This window comes from Euprymna scolopes, chromosome 15 (genome assembly GCF_053919585.1).
Source record: "Euprymna scolopes isolate OS-2025 chromosome 15, ASM5391958v1, whole genome shotgun sequence".
Taxonomy (NCBI): Eukaryota; Metazoa; Mollusca; class Cephalopoda; order Sepiida; family Sepiolidae; genus Euprymna; species Euprymna scolopes.
Window position 1 is genome coordinate 89,500,409 of NC_136496.1, and position 18,255 is coordinate 89,518,663.

At 34.2% G+C, this 18,255-nt stretch overlaps 2 protein-coding genes across 4 annotated transcripts in view; one reads left to right on the plus strand and one right to left on the minus strand.

Annotated features, from left to right (window-relative positions):
• The window catches only part of LOC145293978 (protein archease-like), a 43,350-nt gene extending 41,069 nt beyond the window's left edge, over positions 1-2,281 (minus strand). Inside the window, exon 1 of one of the 2 annotated variants that reach the window (XM_080140863.1) lies at positions 2,143-2,281. The gene's annotated coding sequence lies outside the window, so the exon portion shown is untranslated. The remainder of the gene's footprint in view (positions 1-2,142) is intronic. The other variant, XM_080140862.1, reaches the window with a different exon arrangement.
• LOC145293976 (uncharacterized) lies at positions 1,150-17,816 on the plus strand. 2 transcript variants are annotated; one of them, XM_080140861.1, is made up of 4 exons: positions 1,150-1,840; positions 10,014-10,797; positions 12,467-12,582; positions 16,333-17,816. In XM_080140861.1, the coding sequence occupies exons 2-4, from the start codon at positions 10,047-10,049 to the stop codon at positions 16,366-16,368; spliced, it is 903 nt and encodes a 300-aa protein (XP_079996987.1). In that variant the 5' UTR covers positions 1,150-1,840; positions 10,014-10,046; the 3' UTR covers positions 16,369-17,816. The 2 variants fall into 2 exon arrangements, with proteins under 2 accessions (XP_079996987.1, XP_079996985.1); XM_080140859.1 differs by lacking the exon at positions 1,150-1,840 and adding an exon at positions 2,272-2,427.
• Positions 17,817-18,255: the final 439 nt, after the last annotated feature.

The window sequence follows — 18,255 nt, forward strand, 5'->3', positions numbered from 1 at the left end:
CACCACCAGTCTCGCAACAAATGATGGTTACACCCGAACGCGGACATGAACACGTGTTATATCAAAAACATTCATTCTTTCAACAATAAATAAACGACATGTTTATTCTATTCCAGCATTTGAGTTCTTTGTTTCCTTCATTCAATTCGTTTCATTATTTTTCTTTTGTAACGGGATTAGGATTTATATATCCTAGTCCTCTACAGGTCCACCTTTCCCGTGAAATGCCAAAAACGGTTTATGTCAAAAATCGAAAATGAAAGTTTTTTTGTTTTTTTGGGTCAATGTCGATAATACACCAACACACAACTTAACCTTAAAATGACCATTTTTATAGGTTTTCAGGTATGTTATAAACGAATATCACATTTAAAATTGGGGAAGGGAGAAGATTCAATTATAGAACTTGTATAGGTTTTAACAGGTGCTTCTGCGGTTGATGTATTATCGACATTGACCTTTTTTCTTTTTATCATAAAAATAATTGTTTAATCATGAAAATGCGTGATTTCTTTTGAAAAGGTGAACTGGGTGAGAAAAAACAAGAAAAGAGGAAATAAAAAAATAGTTAATGCTTTGACTTATCTCCATAAAGCTTGGTCGCTTCAATTAAAAATTTATGTAGAAGTAAAAAGAAAAGATTTGTCTGTTTCACTTCGAATGAACAGATATCGTGACAGGTATTGTTGCATGTATTCTGCCTGAATGCCAGGCCTCTTGACCCACAATATTTTGTGTATGTATTGTAGGGTCTTGATCATCTTGATGGTCCACAAATGTTTTGGAATGGTTTACCATTCTATGTGTGTAAAGTTGGCCGAGATTATGATAAGCTTTCCAACAATCACTGTAAATAATGGAACCTGGCAAAACAAATTTTGTAACTAACGGGACTAAAGTTTCTTCATTTCTCCGTTCGTCTGGTCCTGTCAGAGCGAGGACGAAACTATGTTTCGAAACTCTCTCTATCCCTCCAAAAAGCCAAATCTGGCTCAGTTTTCTTCCTCTGTTATATTTTCTGCAAACAATCAACGTTTCGTCAATTTCCACCTCAATGCCTTCGCCGCCGCCTATCGCGTTTTGGTGCTGCAGCTGCACTTGGTGCAGTGCTGCTGCAGTGCTCTGCAGTGCTGCACCCAATGTTCGCACACCTCACTACAGAACGACCGCCAGTCAACCGCGGAACGGCTAGAAATTTGTAAATTCTCCATCACTGTTTTGTGATCCCACAGGTGGCTAAGAAAATGGTTAATAAATAATATTATCTTCCAGCATTCCATCCTGGTTTGCTCCAGGAATGTTCCTTTCGCGTCAATAACACTGTCGAGAAGCGAGAAAATATCCAGAGGGGTGGGGTGGTGTTTGAAGCCGAAAAGTAGCCGAAAAATGTATTGGGGACCATATTTTGGCTTTTCTGGCTCCGTTTGGCTCTTTTTTGGAGTTTTTTTTTTTTCCTAAATTGGAAAATCGAAAACAAAATGGCCGCCAGTGGAAACGATAGTGATTACGTTGGATACTGAATGTCTTCAAATATGGATAACTAGCTGTTTGCGCAAAAAATGAATGCGATATTCGTTCTCAACGTACCCGAAAACTTATAAAAGTCGACAAATTAAAGGTGAATGCCGAGGGGTCGGTAAACTAAAAAAAATACCTGTTTTTTGACAACTTTTTCGAATCTATGTGTATAGTAAAAGAAACTCTTTTCTTCAATTAGAGACTGCGCAAATACATTAATACCATCGTTTTCAACAGTTGTACGCCCTTCCCTCCCACCAACTTTCTTACGAATTTACGGACACCTGCGAAAATATGAGTGATCGGGCCGATCCCGGTAAAGGTAAGAATAACATTTATCGATATACATCGCACCAAGATTTGGTATTTGAAGTAAAAAAAAAAAAAAAATTTAAAAGAAAACAGAAAACTTTCATGTAAAAAAACCCAAAAAAACATTAAGATATTAATTCTCATTTTTATCGATATAATTGAATTATAAAAAAGTTTTTGTTACTGCGAATAAACACTAATAAATCGATGCAAACTAAACTCAGTACAAATCAGTTGTTTTCTTTACATTGACAACTCGTTTGATTTAATACGGCATTTCTAATCGATAAAAAGAATATTCCAAATACTCACATTCATATTTAACTGGTGGTAAAGTTGTATCGAACGGTTGTGATTTACCATTATTATTCGCGTTCTCCGTAATGTTAAAAGCGGAATCCATGTTGGATGTTCTCGGTGACAAACTCGTGAGACGCGAGATTGTTTTAAGCGTCAGATGTAAAACGACTTCTGATTGGTCGGTGCGTTGGTTACGCATTTTCTTCAGCATCAACAAAGATGGCCGACCAAACATGGCCTCAATCAATACAAAACAACTTCCCCAACCTTTCTCTTCGACATATTTTACTTCTGCAAGTAAGCAAACCGTTTTTTTTTTATCCAGCTGATGTATTTGTTTATATACCGGGCAAGAAGTTAGAAACGGCTTTAAATAGAGTGCATCGTTTTGTTTTTTATATAACTTTATAGATTACACATAGATTCGAAAAAGTTGTCAAAAAAACAAATATATAACAAATAAATGTTATCAAAGGCAAGATAAGTTACTTTCCTACCAAACTGGATATAATTTTCGTGTTTATATTCAATGTAACCTATTTATTCAGTTTGAAAAGCATACAGTGTTTACAGATGTATTGGAAAATTCAAAATGGCGCCTGACTCTCTCTCTCTCTTTAACACGGTAAATTCAGGAAAAGGTGTTATAAATAATAAACTAGGCAAAATACTGTTAGAAATTCGCTCAATATATGTTACCGTGACATAAGTTGACATATATTTGGTGGTTTTTTAATAGTATTTTGTCTAGTTTATTATTTATAACACATTTTCCCAAACTTACCGTGTTAAAGAGAGAGTCGGCCACCATTTTGAATTTTCCAATATATCGGTAAACACTGCATGTTTTTCGAGCTGAATAAACATGTTACATTGAATAAAAACACAAAAAATATATCCAGTTTGGTAGAAAAGTAACTTATCTTGCCTTTGATAACATTTATTTGTTATATATTTGTTTTTTGACAACTTTTTCGAATCTATGTGTATAGTAATACAAACCCACTTTATGAAGTTATTTATTAATTAAAAACTTTTTTGGTACTTGTTAGCATTGTTTGCTTTTTTAAACCAACGCATTTCAGGTAAAAACATTAAGTGCTTTTTCGTTATTAAAGCAGAATTCGAAAAATCGAAATACTGAATTTTGTTGGAAAAAAAAATCATATAACTGAGAGTAGCTAACCTGAAGTGAGGTTGTGAAAAAAATACAATCTTCTTCGCAGGTCTTGTAACCACAGTAACATAAAAAGAAAGGAATGAAGTAATTTATTTTCGAAATTTTACAAAAGTAAAAAATAGAAAAATTTGGCACAAGGCCGAACATGGGGGGAGGGGAAAGGACGGTTCTTGCTTTCTAATGCTAACTAATCTAACCTAACTAGTTCCTACTTTCACTCTACATCCACCACAATACCACATTTATAAATCCTTTGTCAGTCACCATAAGAACATCATACCATGATAACCTAATTAAAACCCATAAGAAAAGGGGGGGTTGGGAAAGTAAAAATTTTATGTACAAAATAAGGATGAAATATTTACAATGTTAGTAACAAAAGAGCCCCCCCCATTGCTAAACTGTGGCAGATGCGCCGATTCACCAGTCGAAAGGGTGATGCAGGTCCGAATGCTTTATTTTAAACACCTCTTACGAAAACTTCGAAAGGGAACCCGCATCTCTGGCGAATCAAGCAATCTGTCACCTAATTGGGGAGGGGAATGGGGCTTTAAAAAAAAAAGAAAAAAGTGGGACAAACTTAAAACAGGGCCTAATGATCGCTATCACACACTAACTAGGTTATGAACACAGAAGCTTAAAAAATGGTCCTACTCTTGCCTAAATCGTGACCTACTCTGGACTAAAAACGAGTCAGAGCTGACGTTTGTTTCTGCTTCCCAAAATTCTTTTTCTTAAGGAACATCCAAGAACCAATGAAGACTTGCTTCTCTCACCCGACACACACGCACAACTGACACCCACCTTCCAACAAAGTCTAACGAAGAGAGTCTAACTCTCTCGGCCTTGATACGACCCTTCAAATGATAGCGGAAGAGTCGTATAAGGTCGATGGGAGCGAAGTCTTCAGATTCGTAGACCACTCTCATGCGTGTGTTCCAGATAACACCTCTCATCACTACTAGCAAGGTCAAACACAATTCTTTTCTAAGCCTATCCGCTGTCGGAGCCCAATTGCTACAGACATTGATAGGAACCAAAGTTAATGACGATATGTTCAGCATGCGAACCATGAGACCTGTAACAAACTCAATCAGCAGCACCACGATGCGACAATATACGAAGGCATGACATAAAGTCTCGACTTCATCGCCGCACCGTTTACAAATAGGCGAATCCGCCAAGCCAGCTGAGTGAAGTCTCTTACCGACCCAGAGAGCATCCCGGATTACCAGCCAGGTCAAAGATGCCTCATTGTTAGTGAGGCATCCCGACCCAGGCGTCCAAAGCCAGATTGAGCGGACCTGCCTCTTCGTCAAAGGAGCCTCTCACCGATAACATCCCTTACGGATCTCCTCACTAAAACCCGATAATGCCTTTCGGGACAACAGCAGACTGTTGGAGAGGCTTTTCTTAATTCTTAAGAGGAACTTCAGCACACGCCGGCACTCACGGTAGAAGGGGCATTCACCTCGGGGCAACCTGTGTGCCTCCCCCTCAGAGTCGTGTCCTCCATCCAGAGGCCACCGTTTTCCCTATCTTGTGTGCACATTCGATCTAGGTAGTAGAGCCATAGTGTGTGGAGCCGAATCTTCATGTTTGGCATACCTAGACCGCCTTTAGAAGGATGTAGATAGGAGACATCGCGACAGACCATAGGGGCCCTTCCAAGCCATAAAAAGTTGAAAAGAGCCCTCTGCAAATATAGCAGTGTATCTGATGGGATTGGAAGCACTGATAGATGATAAATAAAGATTGGATAGATGTGGGTATTACACACCTCCGCTCTCCCCTTTAATGAAAGGTTTTCTACTGATCCACAGCGCAGAACCTCCGACTAATTTTTCTCCAGCTGGAGGTCAGGACCAAACAGAAGCCGAGTATCTTGCAAGGCCTGTCGCTCCAACTAAAGGGCCACTGAAGGGGCATACTCCTCCAGGCACCGATGCGCAAACCCAAAGACATGTTGCAGTTAATTTTAGCCCCTGTTACTGTTTCATACAATCTGATTTCTACACCGACGACACTAATCTCAGCATTGCTCATTACAGTTACGTCGTCGGCATAGGCGGAGTATTTTACCTGGGCATCCACACCTGGCAAAGCGATTTCGTGTAGGACCAGATTCACCCTTAGCCTGCGCAAAAATGGCTCGATCGCAAGCACATATAGCATGGGTGATAACGGGCACTCTTGACGAATTGAACGTGACAAACGGAAGGGTCTCGACCTCTTACCATTCACTTCTACCATCACCGCGGGGTTAGCATAGAAAAGATGAACCCACGAACGAAATTGTGGGTCAAAACTGGTCGCCGACAAAACAGCCTCCAAGTACCGATGGTCAACCCTATCGAAGGCTTTGGACTGATCTAAATTGATCAGCACGGCCTCAGTGTCAACTTTTTCTATCATCAGGCGTATCGTGTGCAAGTTATCCTGGATCGTCCTGCCCTTCACAACACCTGTTTGCTCGGGGCTAATAAGACGGGCCAGGACAAGCTGCAGACGATTTGCGAGGATCTTGGCCAAAATCTTTAACTCAGCGTTAAGCATCGTTAAGGGCCTGAAATTACCTAACCCATCTCCACCATCTTTGCTTTTATGAACAAGTTTTATCACACCCATGGTAAAGTACTTGGGGATTGAGCCGTTCCAAAACCATGAGTTAAATAAAACCGTCAGCAAAGGGACAAAAATGTGCGACAACCTTAAATACACTTCGTAGGGCAGACCATCGATTCCTGGTGACTTATTAAGGCCAAACCACTTTAAGGCTTCAATGACTTCATCCTCCGTTATGCCAGCTTCGCACCTAGCCGCTTCAGTCGTTAAAAGACGAGAAAAGTCAGCCAAATAGGTGTCGAACTGTTCTAATGACAGACCGGGTTCCATGGAAAAAAGCTCCTGGAAATGAGATCTAAACGCCTCCAGCACACCCTGGTATGTGGTCACGGTACGCCCGTTCGGCAATGTGACACGAGCAATGTGCCTATCAGCCGCTTGTCTAAGCTCCTCTGCACGCAGTTCAGCAGTCATGTTTGTTGCTTCCTGGGGCATTCTTTTTAACCTAGCCCTAATCACTAAAGCTTGGTGCTCCTTTTCAGTAAGGGAGGCAAGCTGAACCTTAATTATATTAACGCTAGCACTATCCCCCTCCTCCACCGCCTGATCTAATCTAGACTCTAGTGTCGCTTTAGCTGCCCTAGAATCTAGGTTGAGTCTTTTGCTAAAGTTGGCAGCAAAAGACCTAATGGCTTCCTTAATTTTTACCCACCTGGCTCAGCAAGGGTTATAAATTATGATGAAAGAAAGAGATGGATATACAAGCTATTAAGTGTTATATTCCTTGTCCCTACCTCCACAAAGACTTTTCACACTGTCTTGCTAAAAGAATCATTAAAACTAGCAGAAAGCATTGTTGACCTTGATTAGCCTCAAAGAAACCCTAACCCCCACCTCTACCAATGTAAATGCCTGTAAAAAATAGTTATTTAATTTCTTTTGGTGAGGGAAGAAACTTATGCCTATTTTAAACTAGAGGAATGGAAGGTTAATCTGTACTTCTTGAAAATGCCATTTTTACCTATTTATTCATTTTTGCCATTTTTACCGGTGCCATTTTTACCTAAATTTGGCGGGCACACCCGAGTAACTTTGTGGTAATCACAGGTCAATAAATGCAGAAGCACTAAAGAAAATAAACAGGATAACTCGAATCATAACAAGTGAGGCAACTATTTTCCGAAAAACTGAAAATCTTAGCCCAATTTAGCAAAACTCAGTTTTTGCAAATTATCTTCGAAAACTTTTTTGAGATTAATAATTACATTTCTTACTTTACCATTTTTCGTAATTTTTGTATATGTTAATATGTTCATTATTTTTCATAATTTTTGGATATGTTCACTATTGCGACGTGACAATTAAGTAGATATCATTGGTTTTACTTTAAATTCAAAATTTGGAATTTTGCTCTAATAATGATAGAAGTATCAAACATTATTAGATATTTACGTACCATGATAAAATTAGTATAAATTCAAAAAAAATATTAAAAATTAATCTAGATGTACTAGATCTATTTTTAGCAAAAAAAAAAAAAAATCTCCAATTGTGTGTTGAATTGCGTTTAAGCATAGCCTTCGTAAGATATATCGGCGAATCATTAAATCTAAGGGAGATAACATAACAAAAATAAGCATATTTTCTAAGATATAATTTGGGACGCTGAACCAATCAGTAGAACAATGAAAGAATGTTAAATGAAAAAAAAAAAAAAAATGATTACACGATTACTGTAGCCGAGATCCGGAAATTGTTGAAGCAGATTACGAAAAGGAAACAAGTTAGCGAAGTTACTCAACGAACATAAATATGACAATGTTAAGTAACAAAATAAACTTATTAATTAACGTATGCAAAACAAAAGTAAACTATTACACTGTGTAAACGGTGTTAATTTATCCACAACAAAAATTAAATAAACTTGTTAATTAACGAAAATAACAAAACATTTTTTGTATCTATATAAGAGCCAGGTACATCCAAGGATGGAATACTGTTGCCACATCTGGGCAGGAGCTGCTAGAAAGGACTTGGCCTGCCTTGATAGAGTTCAAAATAGACTTCGTAGCCTCCTAGGAGATGTCCTTTTCTCTTCCTTGCAACCTCTATCTCACAGAAGAGATGTTGCGAGTTTGTCTCTGATGTATCGTTATTTTCATGGAAAGTGTTCGACTGAGCTTCAATCTATGGTCCCCCCTCGCCAAACTTTCACAAGAAACACTCGTCTAGCTGTAAACACTATCAATAATTCCCCCCACTCTTTATCTGTGCCTAAACCTAAACGTAGATTCCATGAACAAAGCTTTTTTATTAGAACTGCACGCCTGTGGAATTGTCTTCCGTTTTCCTGCTTTCCGGCTGACTACAATATGGTTGTCTTCAAGTCTAACGTAAATAAGTTCTTGATGAGCCGTTCCATATAAGTTATCAAATTTAACAAATTTACATTACTAATGATTATTATATTGTCCAATTTCTACTGTACACTCTTTAACCCTTATCCTTGAGTTGCCTCTTTGACCTTGATAATGAGTTGATACCTATGAAAAAAAAAAAAAAGAAAAAGTCCAATGTGAACAAGTTCTAATTGAATCGTCCCCCTAAGTAATCCAAGTTTCAAAATTCCCACTGTTTACTATGCTAAAATCACAATGACTAATGTATACCTATTAACCCTTATCCTTGAGTGGCCTCTGGGCCTTGATAAGTGGTGACACCCTTGTAAAAAAAAAAAAAAAAAAAAAAAGGAGATTTTGAAGTATTTAAACCGCCATTTTAATTTTTTTAAACAAAAAAGAAGAAATTTGTTTTTCTTTATTTTAGGTAATCAGTCAGCGTCAGGATGATTAAAACTTTTTTGAAGATTTTGAAGTGTTTAAACTGTCAATTTCTGGCTATGATTCAAGTATAATTAATTAATTTAAAAAAATTTTTTTTTTTTACTATTCTGTAGTTTCATTTTGCAAGGTATGATTTTGGTCGCATAATAATTAACGCACACAAAACAACAAAAATAGAACACGTTTTTGAAAGTGATTTTGACGTATTTAAACCGTAAATTTAATTTTTTTTTAAACGAAAATAAAAAATTTGCTTTTCTTTATTTTAGGTAATTAGTCATTTCTGTCTATGATTATCGTTTATTTTTTTTTTTATGTACTTTTTTTAAAAAAAAAGGGGGGGGGAGAAAAAATAACAACGTTCAAAGCACAAGATAAAGTGTTCGTGTTTTTTTTGGGGGGGGGTGTTCTCTTTTAAATAAGGGAAGCATTTTTCATTGGCTAATTGGACAGCAACTTCTTGTAGGTACAGTATTTGGGTAATCATATTTTTTTTTCTCTTTTTTTTTTCATTTAAAGTTCTTTCATTATTCTACTGATTATTTCAGCGTCCCAAATTATATTTTGCAAAATATGCTGGTTAAATGATCCGTTGACATAAGCGCCGATATATCATTATATTATGGAGGCCATACTTTAAGTCAAAGGTTATCTCCCCTGTGTGTCATATTGAATTTGTCACACAACTTTACCACATTGAAACATACGATAAGATTCGATAATTGAATAAATTCTATTTTTACTAGTAATTATTTTCCTACTGAATCATTTTTCTTAATTTTTAGAATTTATATTAATGTTGCCATGCTACGTAAGTACATAATGTTTTCCCCTAAAATGCGTTGGTTTTAAAAAAAGATTACTAATGTCAACAAACACCCATTTTTATTTTATTTTTATTTTATTTTTATTTATTTTTTTTTTACTATAAACAACAAAATGAAAAAGATGTCAAAAAACAATTATGAAAAATAAATGTAAAATATTTCAGGCACTTATGCAATGATTGAAGTTACTCCTCTTGTTCGCAGCCTGTTTTGAAGATGGAATTGTGATTATAGTTGCTTGTTCACTTAGCCACAAAATTTTATTTTCTTATTCAAAAATAAAACTACTTGATCAATTTATGTGATTTTTGGTATACAATATTTTCTTTCCATCGTGGGTTCACATGTAATACAGATTTTTAATATAGAAGGAACTTTAGACAAGCACCATTTGTTTTTCTTGTTCTGTAAACAACCCTAAATGGGGGAAACTATTGACTCTGATTTGTTCTCATTGTATGTTTCTAGGCACATATCCGCGGCTTGATTGTGCGCTCACAAATGAAACGTGTAAAAGAAGAATTTGTGATGATATTCAATAAAGTACAACAAAAGGATGATCTTTTCGTTTCCTGGAAGAACCAGTTCCTGTGTTTACCGACAGTTACAACTGCTAAAGAGGAAGAATCAAAATGTCTCCGCTTGAAGTCAATCAAAAAGTCGGACGATACAAGGGAGACAACTCTAGTCGAAAGTAATAAAGCTTTAACAACTAAAGGAAACCATGAGGATGTTTGTAGCTTGCGGGATGAAAATCGTTTGTCTGCAATCTCTCCACATCATTCAATGAAGGCAGCAGATGAGGAAGATAATGATTTCGATTTTCAATTTGTTGATGGGGAAAATGATGCCAAAAAATTACTTCCGAATCGTGAAAGTCCATCATTACCGTTGTTGTCAAATGCATGTTTTGAAAACCTCCATATTGTGGAGCGGGATTCTGAGCCGGTGAAAGCTGTTATCAGTTTTGATGAATGTCAACGAAATAATCCCAAGACTACCTTAAATAAACAAGAACATATCCAGGCAGTATCTCCCCTCGGAAACGGTGTAGTGAACATCTCCAAAAGCAAAGATGCTTTGTGCTGTTCTCCAGACTCAAATGGTGATAGCAAGAACATTCATAGCACTCCATCATCCGTATGTTTAAAACCAACCGAGAAGGATGATAGTGAATCTCAGACATTGGATTCCACTTTTACTGATGTCACCTCAGTTTGGGGCGGCAGCATGCGATCTTTATCTCCATCAGGTAGGTAAAAAACAGGAATTCATTATTTAGTGATGAAAAGAACAAAAAGTATATCCAATCTATATGTTCGTATATATGTTATTACTCTCCATCCCTATTTTCAAAGATGGTAGTATCAATTCAGCAAACATGGCAGGTTGTTAATTTAATGTAGTTAAGATGATCAATTCTTACTTTACCCATTTTAAAATGAATTGTTTGCAAATCAAAGTATGTTACTATTTTCTTGCCTCTCGGTGAGGGTGAGTAGAATTAGACACAAGGTTAGTTTTTAATGTAGGAAAAAGCATCTCTCAAAAAGCAGGCACTCTGGATTGTAACAAAAATAAAAGTCCAGGATGACTTTTTCATTAACCAAGAATAAAAAACACAAAGCACAGTATCAAAACAGATACTACATTTTGCTCCTAATGTACATTGTCTCATTGACTAAAAGAATACAGTCTTTCTATCTATCTACTATTATATAAAAGGAACTTTTTCTCTGTGTGTTCGTTCCGTATAGACTCAAAAATGGCTGGGCTGATTTTTATGAAATGTCACACGAAGGTGCTTTATGTGCCTGGCAGTGTTTTTAAATGAGTTTTGTATTTGAATGCCTTCGATAAGCATTGATAATCGAAATAATCTAATGAAAGAAAGAACGGGCGATTTTGAATAACGTTAAAAATCTTACGCAGCCTAATATCACAAGTGCATTTGAGAATTTTTATTACCTCACAAGCCAAAAGGCCCGACATATAAAATCAACAGTATGTTCTTTGATATGACAAGGGTGTGTTCAAAATGAATGTTTCTGTTTAGAGCACAATTGAAGCATGATACTTGACTTTTGCATTTTAAAACTTTAATTCAAGCCATTATATATAAAAATAATTTTATAAAATCAGTAGGTTCTCTACAGTGCAATGTAAACTACAATGTATTGTGAACTAAGTCACTGTGGAGAGGCATGTGAAGCTTCCTCCTGGTGCATTACGATGGATTCCTAACTAGAGTAGGCAATCAATCGATTTGATTGCAAAAATGGGTGATTTTCCCCGATTTAAATGACCATAAAAATATGTGAGTGTGAAACATTCGTTGATCATCATTCAATTCCGAGCAACGTCGGGTCTCTCTGCTATTTTAAATAAAAACATTTCAAAAAGTGGCATTGTTTTATTAATTTAAAGAATATTTAGCTGACAATTATTTTTATAAGAAGAAGAAAGAGAATATTTATTGTTTTAAGAAGAATTAAATTGCTACTATTAACAATTATATAAAGAGATACATTCATTTTATTTCTTTAAAGCATATTTAGCTGAAAATGACAATTATCTACTACTATTATATCAAAGGAACTTTGTGAGTGTGTATGTGAGAGAGGGACAAAGAGAGTTCATTCCCTATAGACTCAAAAACGGCTGGGCCAATGATTATGCAATTTCACACAAATGTACTTTATGTATCTGGCAGTGTTCTGAAATAGATTTTATATCAGAACGTTTTTGAAATCCGATTAAAGAAGGAACGGGCGATTTTGACAGAAGGTAACGTAATACAAGTTCAGTGTATGTCACAGCTTTTTTGCTTGAAAATTGGGCCAAAGCTAGAATTCCGTGAAGAAAATGAGAATTGGTGCTGTTATTGTAAATTGACTTGGTTTCTCTTTTCTTTCCTCCAGTTAATTCTGTGTGCGAGACTCCCAGCCCAGAGACGGTGGTTAGCCTTCAATTACAGCGACAGAACATAGCTCTGGAATTGGTTTGGCTGCAACAAGCAATTGCGAGCAGAAAAAATGTAAGTCCCTTGCATTGTTACTGAACTTGGAGGTTTGTTTTCAAATTTGTGGTTTCACCAAGAAATACTTTTTATTCTTGGTTGAGGGACACAATTGAACCATAATACTGGACTTTTTGACTTAATAACTTTAATTCTAGCCAGAAATTGCTTTCAAATTGGCATCTTAAAGGTTTCAAAATCAAATTCGTATTTGTCATTATTGTGTCCTACATTTTTACTTCAACTATTTTGTATAAAAAACTTGTTGATGGCAATACTGATTCCTTTATATCCATAATAAATTCAAAAGTGGTTTTGAAGCCTTTAAATTGATTATTTTATTTTTATTTTTTGAAATTCTTTGAGATGAAGCTTCATAATTTGTATATTCATTTTTTTGCAGACTGTTCTCCTCATCTTCATAGTTATTGTTTCACCATGTTTTGGCCAACTCATCTTTCCAAAAAAACCAAAAACAACAACAATGCAGATAAGAATAACAGTCCACAAAAGAATAGAATACCCCTTTAAATTGACTAGAATTAAATTTTTTCAGAGGAGCTTAAACAGTATAAACACATTCCAAGTAAAAAAATTTTCATTATAATTATGTATTAAGTAAAAATAATTGTTCTCGCCCAAAATTAGGAAAAACGAATGCGTAGAATTTTAATAACAAATAAAAATCAGTTTCCATATTTTACTGATTCGCGATTGATAAGAGCAGAAATACTAGTAATGCAAGGGGAGATAAATCAATCTGTCATTTAATGACTGGTGGATCGGCAAAATATGAAAATTGATTTTTATTTTTAATTGAAATTCGACGCGATAATTTTTCCTAAGTTTTGGTGAGGATACTTATTTTTGCGCAATATGTAAGTTAAGCATATCAAAGAATTTTTATTTAAAATACAATTTTCGTTAGTGTCCCATACTGTATAAGTGCCATCTTTTTTTGTTTGTTTTTTGCAATTTTATCTGCAACTAGCAGACCACCCAGCATTGCCCGGTCATAAGATAACCTTAAATATGATATTTTAATTAATGCAGATTACATACTTATTATTATAGAGACAATTCTCTATCAATTATTAAATTAAACCTAATATATAGTAGTGAGATCAAAATTTAAAAAAATATATATATGACTTGGGTGCTAGCAGCTAAAATCAAAACTAAAGCATATAACTCTCCAACCTTATTTCTTACCATCTGAGCCACCCCCATACATATATGCACCTGTCATTCCTTTTTTAAAACATGGGATCACCTGTTTGTTGAAAACAAGATACAAGCAAGCAAGGTCAACAGAGTTTTATAATTAATAATAAATGTTTCTTTCTTATATCTGTTAAAACGTTAAAGTTCCTACCATACCATACAGTTCTAATTCTCTCTGGGCAGTAACAACAACTATTATTACTACTATCTGTGAGGAAGAGATCATTCTGGACTGAGGCAATTTATATTTATCTCCAATCCTGACGGCCTTTTATTTATTTTTATTTTTTTTTATTTTTGAAAGCTGAATTTCCGTAAGGAGGCAAATAATCTGAATTGCAGTTGCATTTGTAAATAACAAATTTAGATGGAATCAGTTAAAGATTTCTGTTTCTACTACTAATGGCAACTCCCACTCTACCACCTCCACAGGAGGAATATACGGCCCTACAGGTTAGTAAATTGGTGAAAATGGATGTGTAGTTGAAGTGAGGTGCGGGTTGAGAAATTAGTGGAGGGATAACTGTGGCCTCGAGATTGAGAAGTTCATCTGAATTTCAGCTTTTTGTTATTGATCATGCACATCCCTGAAATAAAAACATGTAATTGGTTGAAAAAAAAAAGGATTAGGCAGAGTACACATTACTAAGGGAGTAGATTTTATGATGTCCGTACTTGAGTTCGAATATCACATAAGTTTTAAAGGATTTTATTTTGTTTTTTTGTTTGAACTGGCTATAGTCTTTATAAATTTAAACCAATTATAATATAACATAAAACATTACATATATGTATTTATTAACTAAATTAGTTTGTTTTTGTTTTTTTGCTTGTTTGTTTTTTGCTTTTCTTTTGTTTATAATCCCCCCCTCTCCCCCCCAAAAAAAGGAGACATTATGTCTGTTTGGCATTAGTTCAAAGAGAATTACTTCTTTCTTAAAACAGGATTTTCGAATGTTTTTCGCCAATAAAAACAATATGTAATAGTTATTTACTCTCTTATGCAAGTATTAAATAGAATATTTTTTACACAAAGTTTAACAAATATTTTTCTTCATACTATGAAGTAGTAGAGGCTAGGTAAAGATGGGAATTGATATACCCATCTACTGTACCAACATCACTCCAGAAGCGAATCTAAACTACTATAGATTAAAAATGTAATCTTCTATTTTTCTAATGTTAGAAACAATATTTTTTAAGGGAATTTAAATTTATAGAAGGCAATACAATGCAGATGTGTAACAAATAGACAGAAACTGAAGCAAATTAAATTAATGCTGGAATAAGCTGTGCAAATTGAACTTTATTAATACAATATATATGTTTTTTTTTTTTTTAATAAAAAACAATTGTTTTTTATATTTTACATGTATTGTGTTCTGACTTGTGTCAGCATAGTCAGATTGAAGATCTATACTGTTATACTTCAGGAAATCCTCCCTTCATCAAACATGTGTTTGACTTTCAAACGTGCATACTATAAATTTAAACTTCCTTTATATATATATATATATATATATATATATATATATATATATATATATATATATATATAAGCTAGACAATGCTTCAAGCAAACTACATTAAACTCTGAAGTTCTGAAAAGAAAATCGTAATTTACTTTTCACATTGATATTTCTTTTGACAACTATATTGGCATTATAAAAATGTCAATACACACACAGAAATAGAAACTTGTGAGTTAAAAAAAAAGCAACTGTTAAGCAAACTGAAGAAGAAAAATAATAATCAGTTTGATGCATAATTTACCAAACTTTTGATGGTGCAATGAAAAAAAAGATTTTTAAGCTTTAATTACACCATTATTCATTTAACACTAATAAACAAATAACGGTACCCCCCCCCTCCACACACGATTCCAAAAAAGGAATAAACCTTAAACTTTGGCATTTATATTTGATCTCAGTATACCGAATTCTAACGTCATTCTAATAACTGAAATTGAATGTAATCTATGGATGCACATAAGTATCAAAATGTTTCTAGCTGTTGATCTTATGTAAAGTGTGCGTAATTTTTTAAGTTAATGCTGTTTACTATAAGTTAAATGATTAGCTGTGAACCTTTTTGAAATAATTTGTAAGTTAATGTTAGAAAATGTGATGGATTTTTACTGTAACCCATAGTGTTAGCAATCGTTGAAGCATAAATTATGTATCTTGCTAAATAAATTGCCCCAGTGTATTGTGTAGCAGTTGCAGTAGATGTGAATACGAGGGTAAAAACTCTGTCATTCTTTAAAAAAAAATAAATAAATAAAATATTTCAATCCAGACATGGAAAATGATTAATGGGATTGTATTTATTTATTTTTTATTTTTTACATAAGAAACCAATTTAAGATTGAAATAAACCGGTTTTTATTAATGTTTTTTTTTTCTTTTCAGTCAATTTAGAAAAAAATGTTTTTCATATATAAATATTCTTGAAATCTATAAAAAAAAAAAAATAGAAGCAAAATGACATATCTATGATATTAAAAATTCCTTTTTTTTTCCCTTCTTTTTTTTTTTTTTGCAGTATCTCCGTTTAAAACATCAGATGGATTCTTCATGAGACAAAGTGAACTTATGTCGGCTTTTAAAAAATCCTTTTTAATAAGCAGAATCCTGCTCATTCATTTTATTAACTTGCCAACAAAGCTAATCAAGGTGACAATTATGTTTGACTTCCAATTTACGTTGTCTACGAAGGCTTTACGTTGTTGCTTGAAAGAAAAGGGGAGACAACTCTTTAATGATTAGCTCAAAAAAGTGATTTCAGCTAAATTGAGTTTGAATTCACTTTCTCTCATTTTCACTGTTCATAATCGTAATCGTGTAATTACATTTCCAGATGATAAGGAAACCAGTTTCACCGATCTTCAAACTCCATTTCCATCTTTGTAACCATAATGATGAGGTTCCCAAGTGATTGATTCAAACATATTTATATAAGATTTAAAAAAAATATTGTATATATTGTTTCTGAATTTTGGAGATGAAGATTGATTATTCATATTATTTGGGTTCTTCAGACTACTGTTTTCATCTTGAGTATTTTTTTTATTTATTTTTTTTTTACAACATTTTGGTTGATGTAACCTCCAACCTTCTTCAGGTGTATCTTGTCGAACTTAGGAATCTTTCTTTGTTTTGAACTCTGAAATCTGCACGGAGTTTCAAACGGAGCCGTTAATTTAATCCATACTCTTTTTTCGTCAGTCATGACTGGATAGAAATCCTAAGTAATTCGCAATTGTATTTTGTAGTGTCACCCGCATAGAGGATTTAAACTTCAACCTCCAGAGGAGTGTAACTTACAACTGAATTTACCCAGTACTTTATCCACTGCACCATGGGTTCTTGTGGACAATTCTAGTATGAATTTTAAAATCATTTCCGAGTTTGACAAAATACTGAAGAAGGTCAGAGGTTACATTGGCCAAAACATTGTGAAAATGACACTCAAGATGATAACAGTAGTTGAAAGAATCCAAATAATACAGATTGTATAGATATACACTCCTGATGCAAAATTTAAGACCACTTGAAAATTGAAAAGATGCTTTCAATAAGTTTCAAGACTTTTTTCATACGGGCACTTTTATTGATAGTGCACACATGAAACTCTAGTCCCCTTCGAAGTAATCTCCTCCGATTGCAATACACTTGTGTACCATTCCACCAACTTCTGGAAGACACCATGGAAGTCCTCTTGTGTCAATGACTCTCATCACAGCCTCTATCATCTCCTCAATTGTCTCATAACGACAGCCATTAAGGTTTTTATTGAGCTTAGAGAATAACCAAAAAAATATTTTTATTTTATTTATTTTTTTTTTTTTTACACAAAAGGTCATCAGAAGAGGCAGCAAGAAGTTTAACATTCAATAATTGGACACGCTTTATACAGTTTTACTTTGCTTTGCTTTTTCTTGAAACTGTTCTCCAAAAACCTTTTTTTTTTTTTTTTTTTTTTTTTTTTTATCATTTTCTGAATAAAAATAAAACCTCACCACAATATTTTCACACTTCTTTAGTTTTTTTTTTAATTTTTCTTGAATATTTTTACTTTTTCTATAAGAGCCAGATTAAAAAGTTTGAGACAGATTTGGCTTGCAGGCTGTAGTTTGGAAACCCTTGGTCTCAAATATAGAGACTTAATAATCAACAAGAATATAAAAAGATTCTCGGGGGGGGGGTGCATAAGAAAAGTCACTTTATTCAGTAAAACAAATAAAAATACAAAAATTTCTTTACTTTATAAAAATTCAAACTAAACATCCACAAAGGGAAAAGATGAGGATGAATATGTAAGAGGGAAGAGGGAGAACAGAATCTGGAATCAATAATAATTACAATTAAATTAAAAATACATCTAGCACTTCTTCTACTGGATCAGTTTTTTCGTAATTTTTGGAATTTATACTAATTGTGACATGTAAGTATGTAATAATGGTTT

What these genes read in the sequence shown, in the direction of transcription:
- LOC145293976 (XM_080140859.1), top strand. Translation starts at nt 2,350, where the DNA reads ATGGCCGACCAAACATGGCCTCAATCAATACAAAACAACTTCCCCAAC. An exon ending in GACATATTTTACTTCTGCAA is followed by an intron (nt 2,428 to 10,013) that starts GTAAGCAAACCG and finishes GTATGTTTCTAG; the next exon opens with GCACATATCCGCGGCTTGAT. An exon ending in CAATTGCGAGCAGAAAAAAT is followed by an intron (nt 12,583 to 16,332) that starts GTAAGTCCCTTG and finishes TTTTTTTTGCAG; the next exon opens with TATCTCCGTTTAAAACATCA.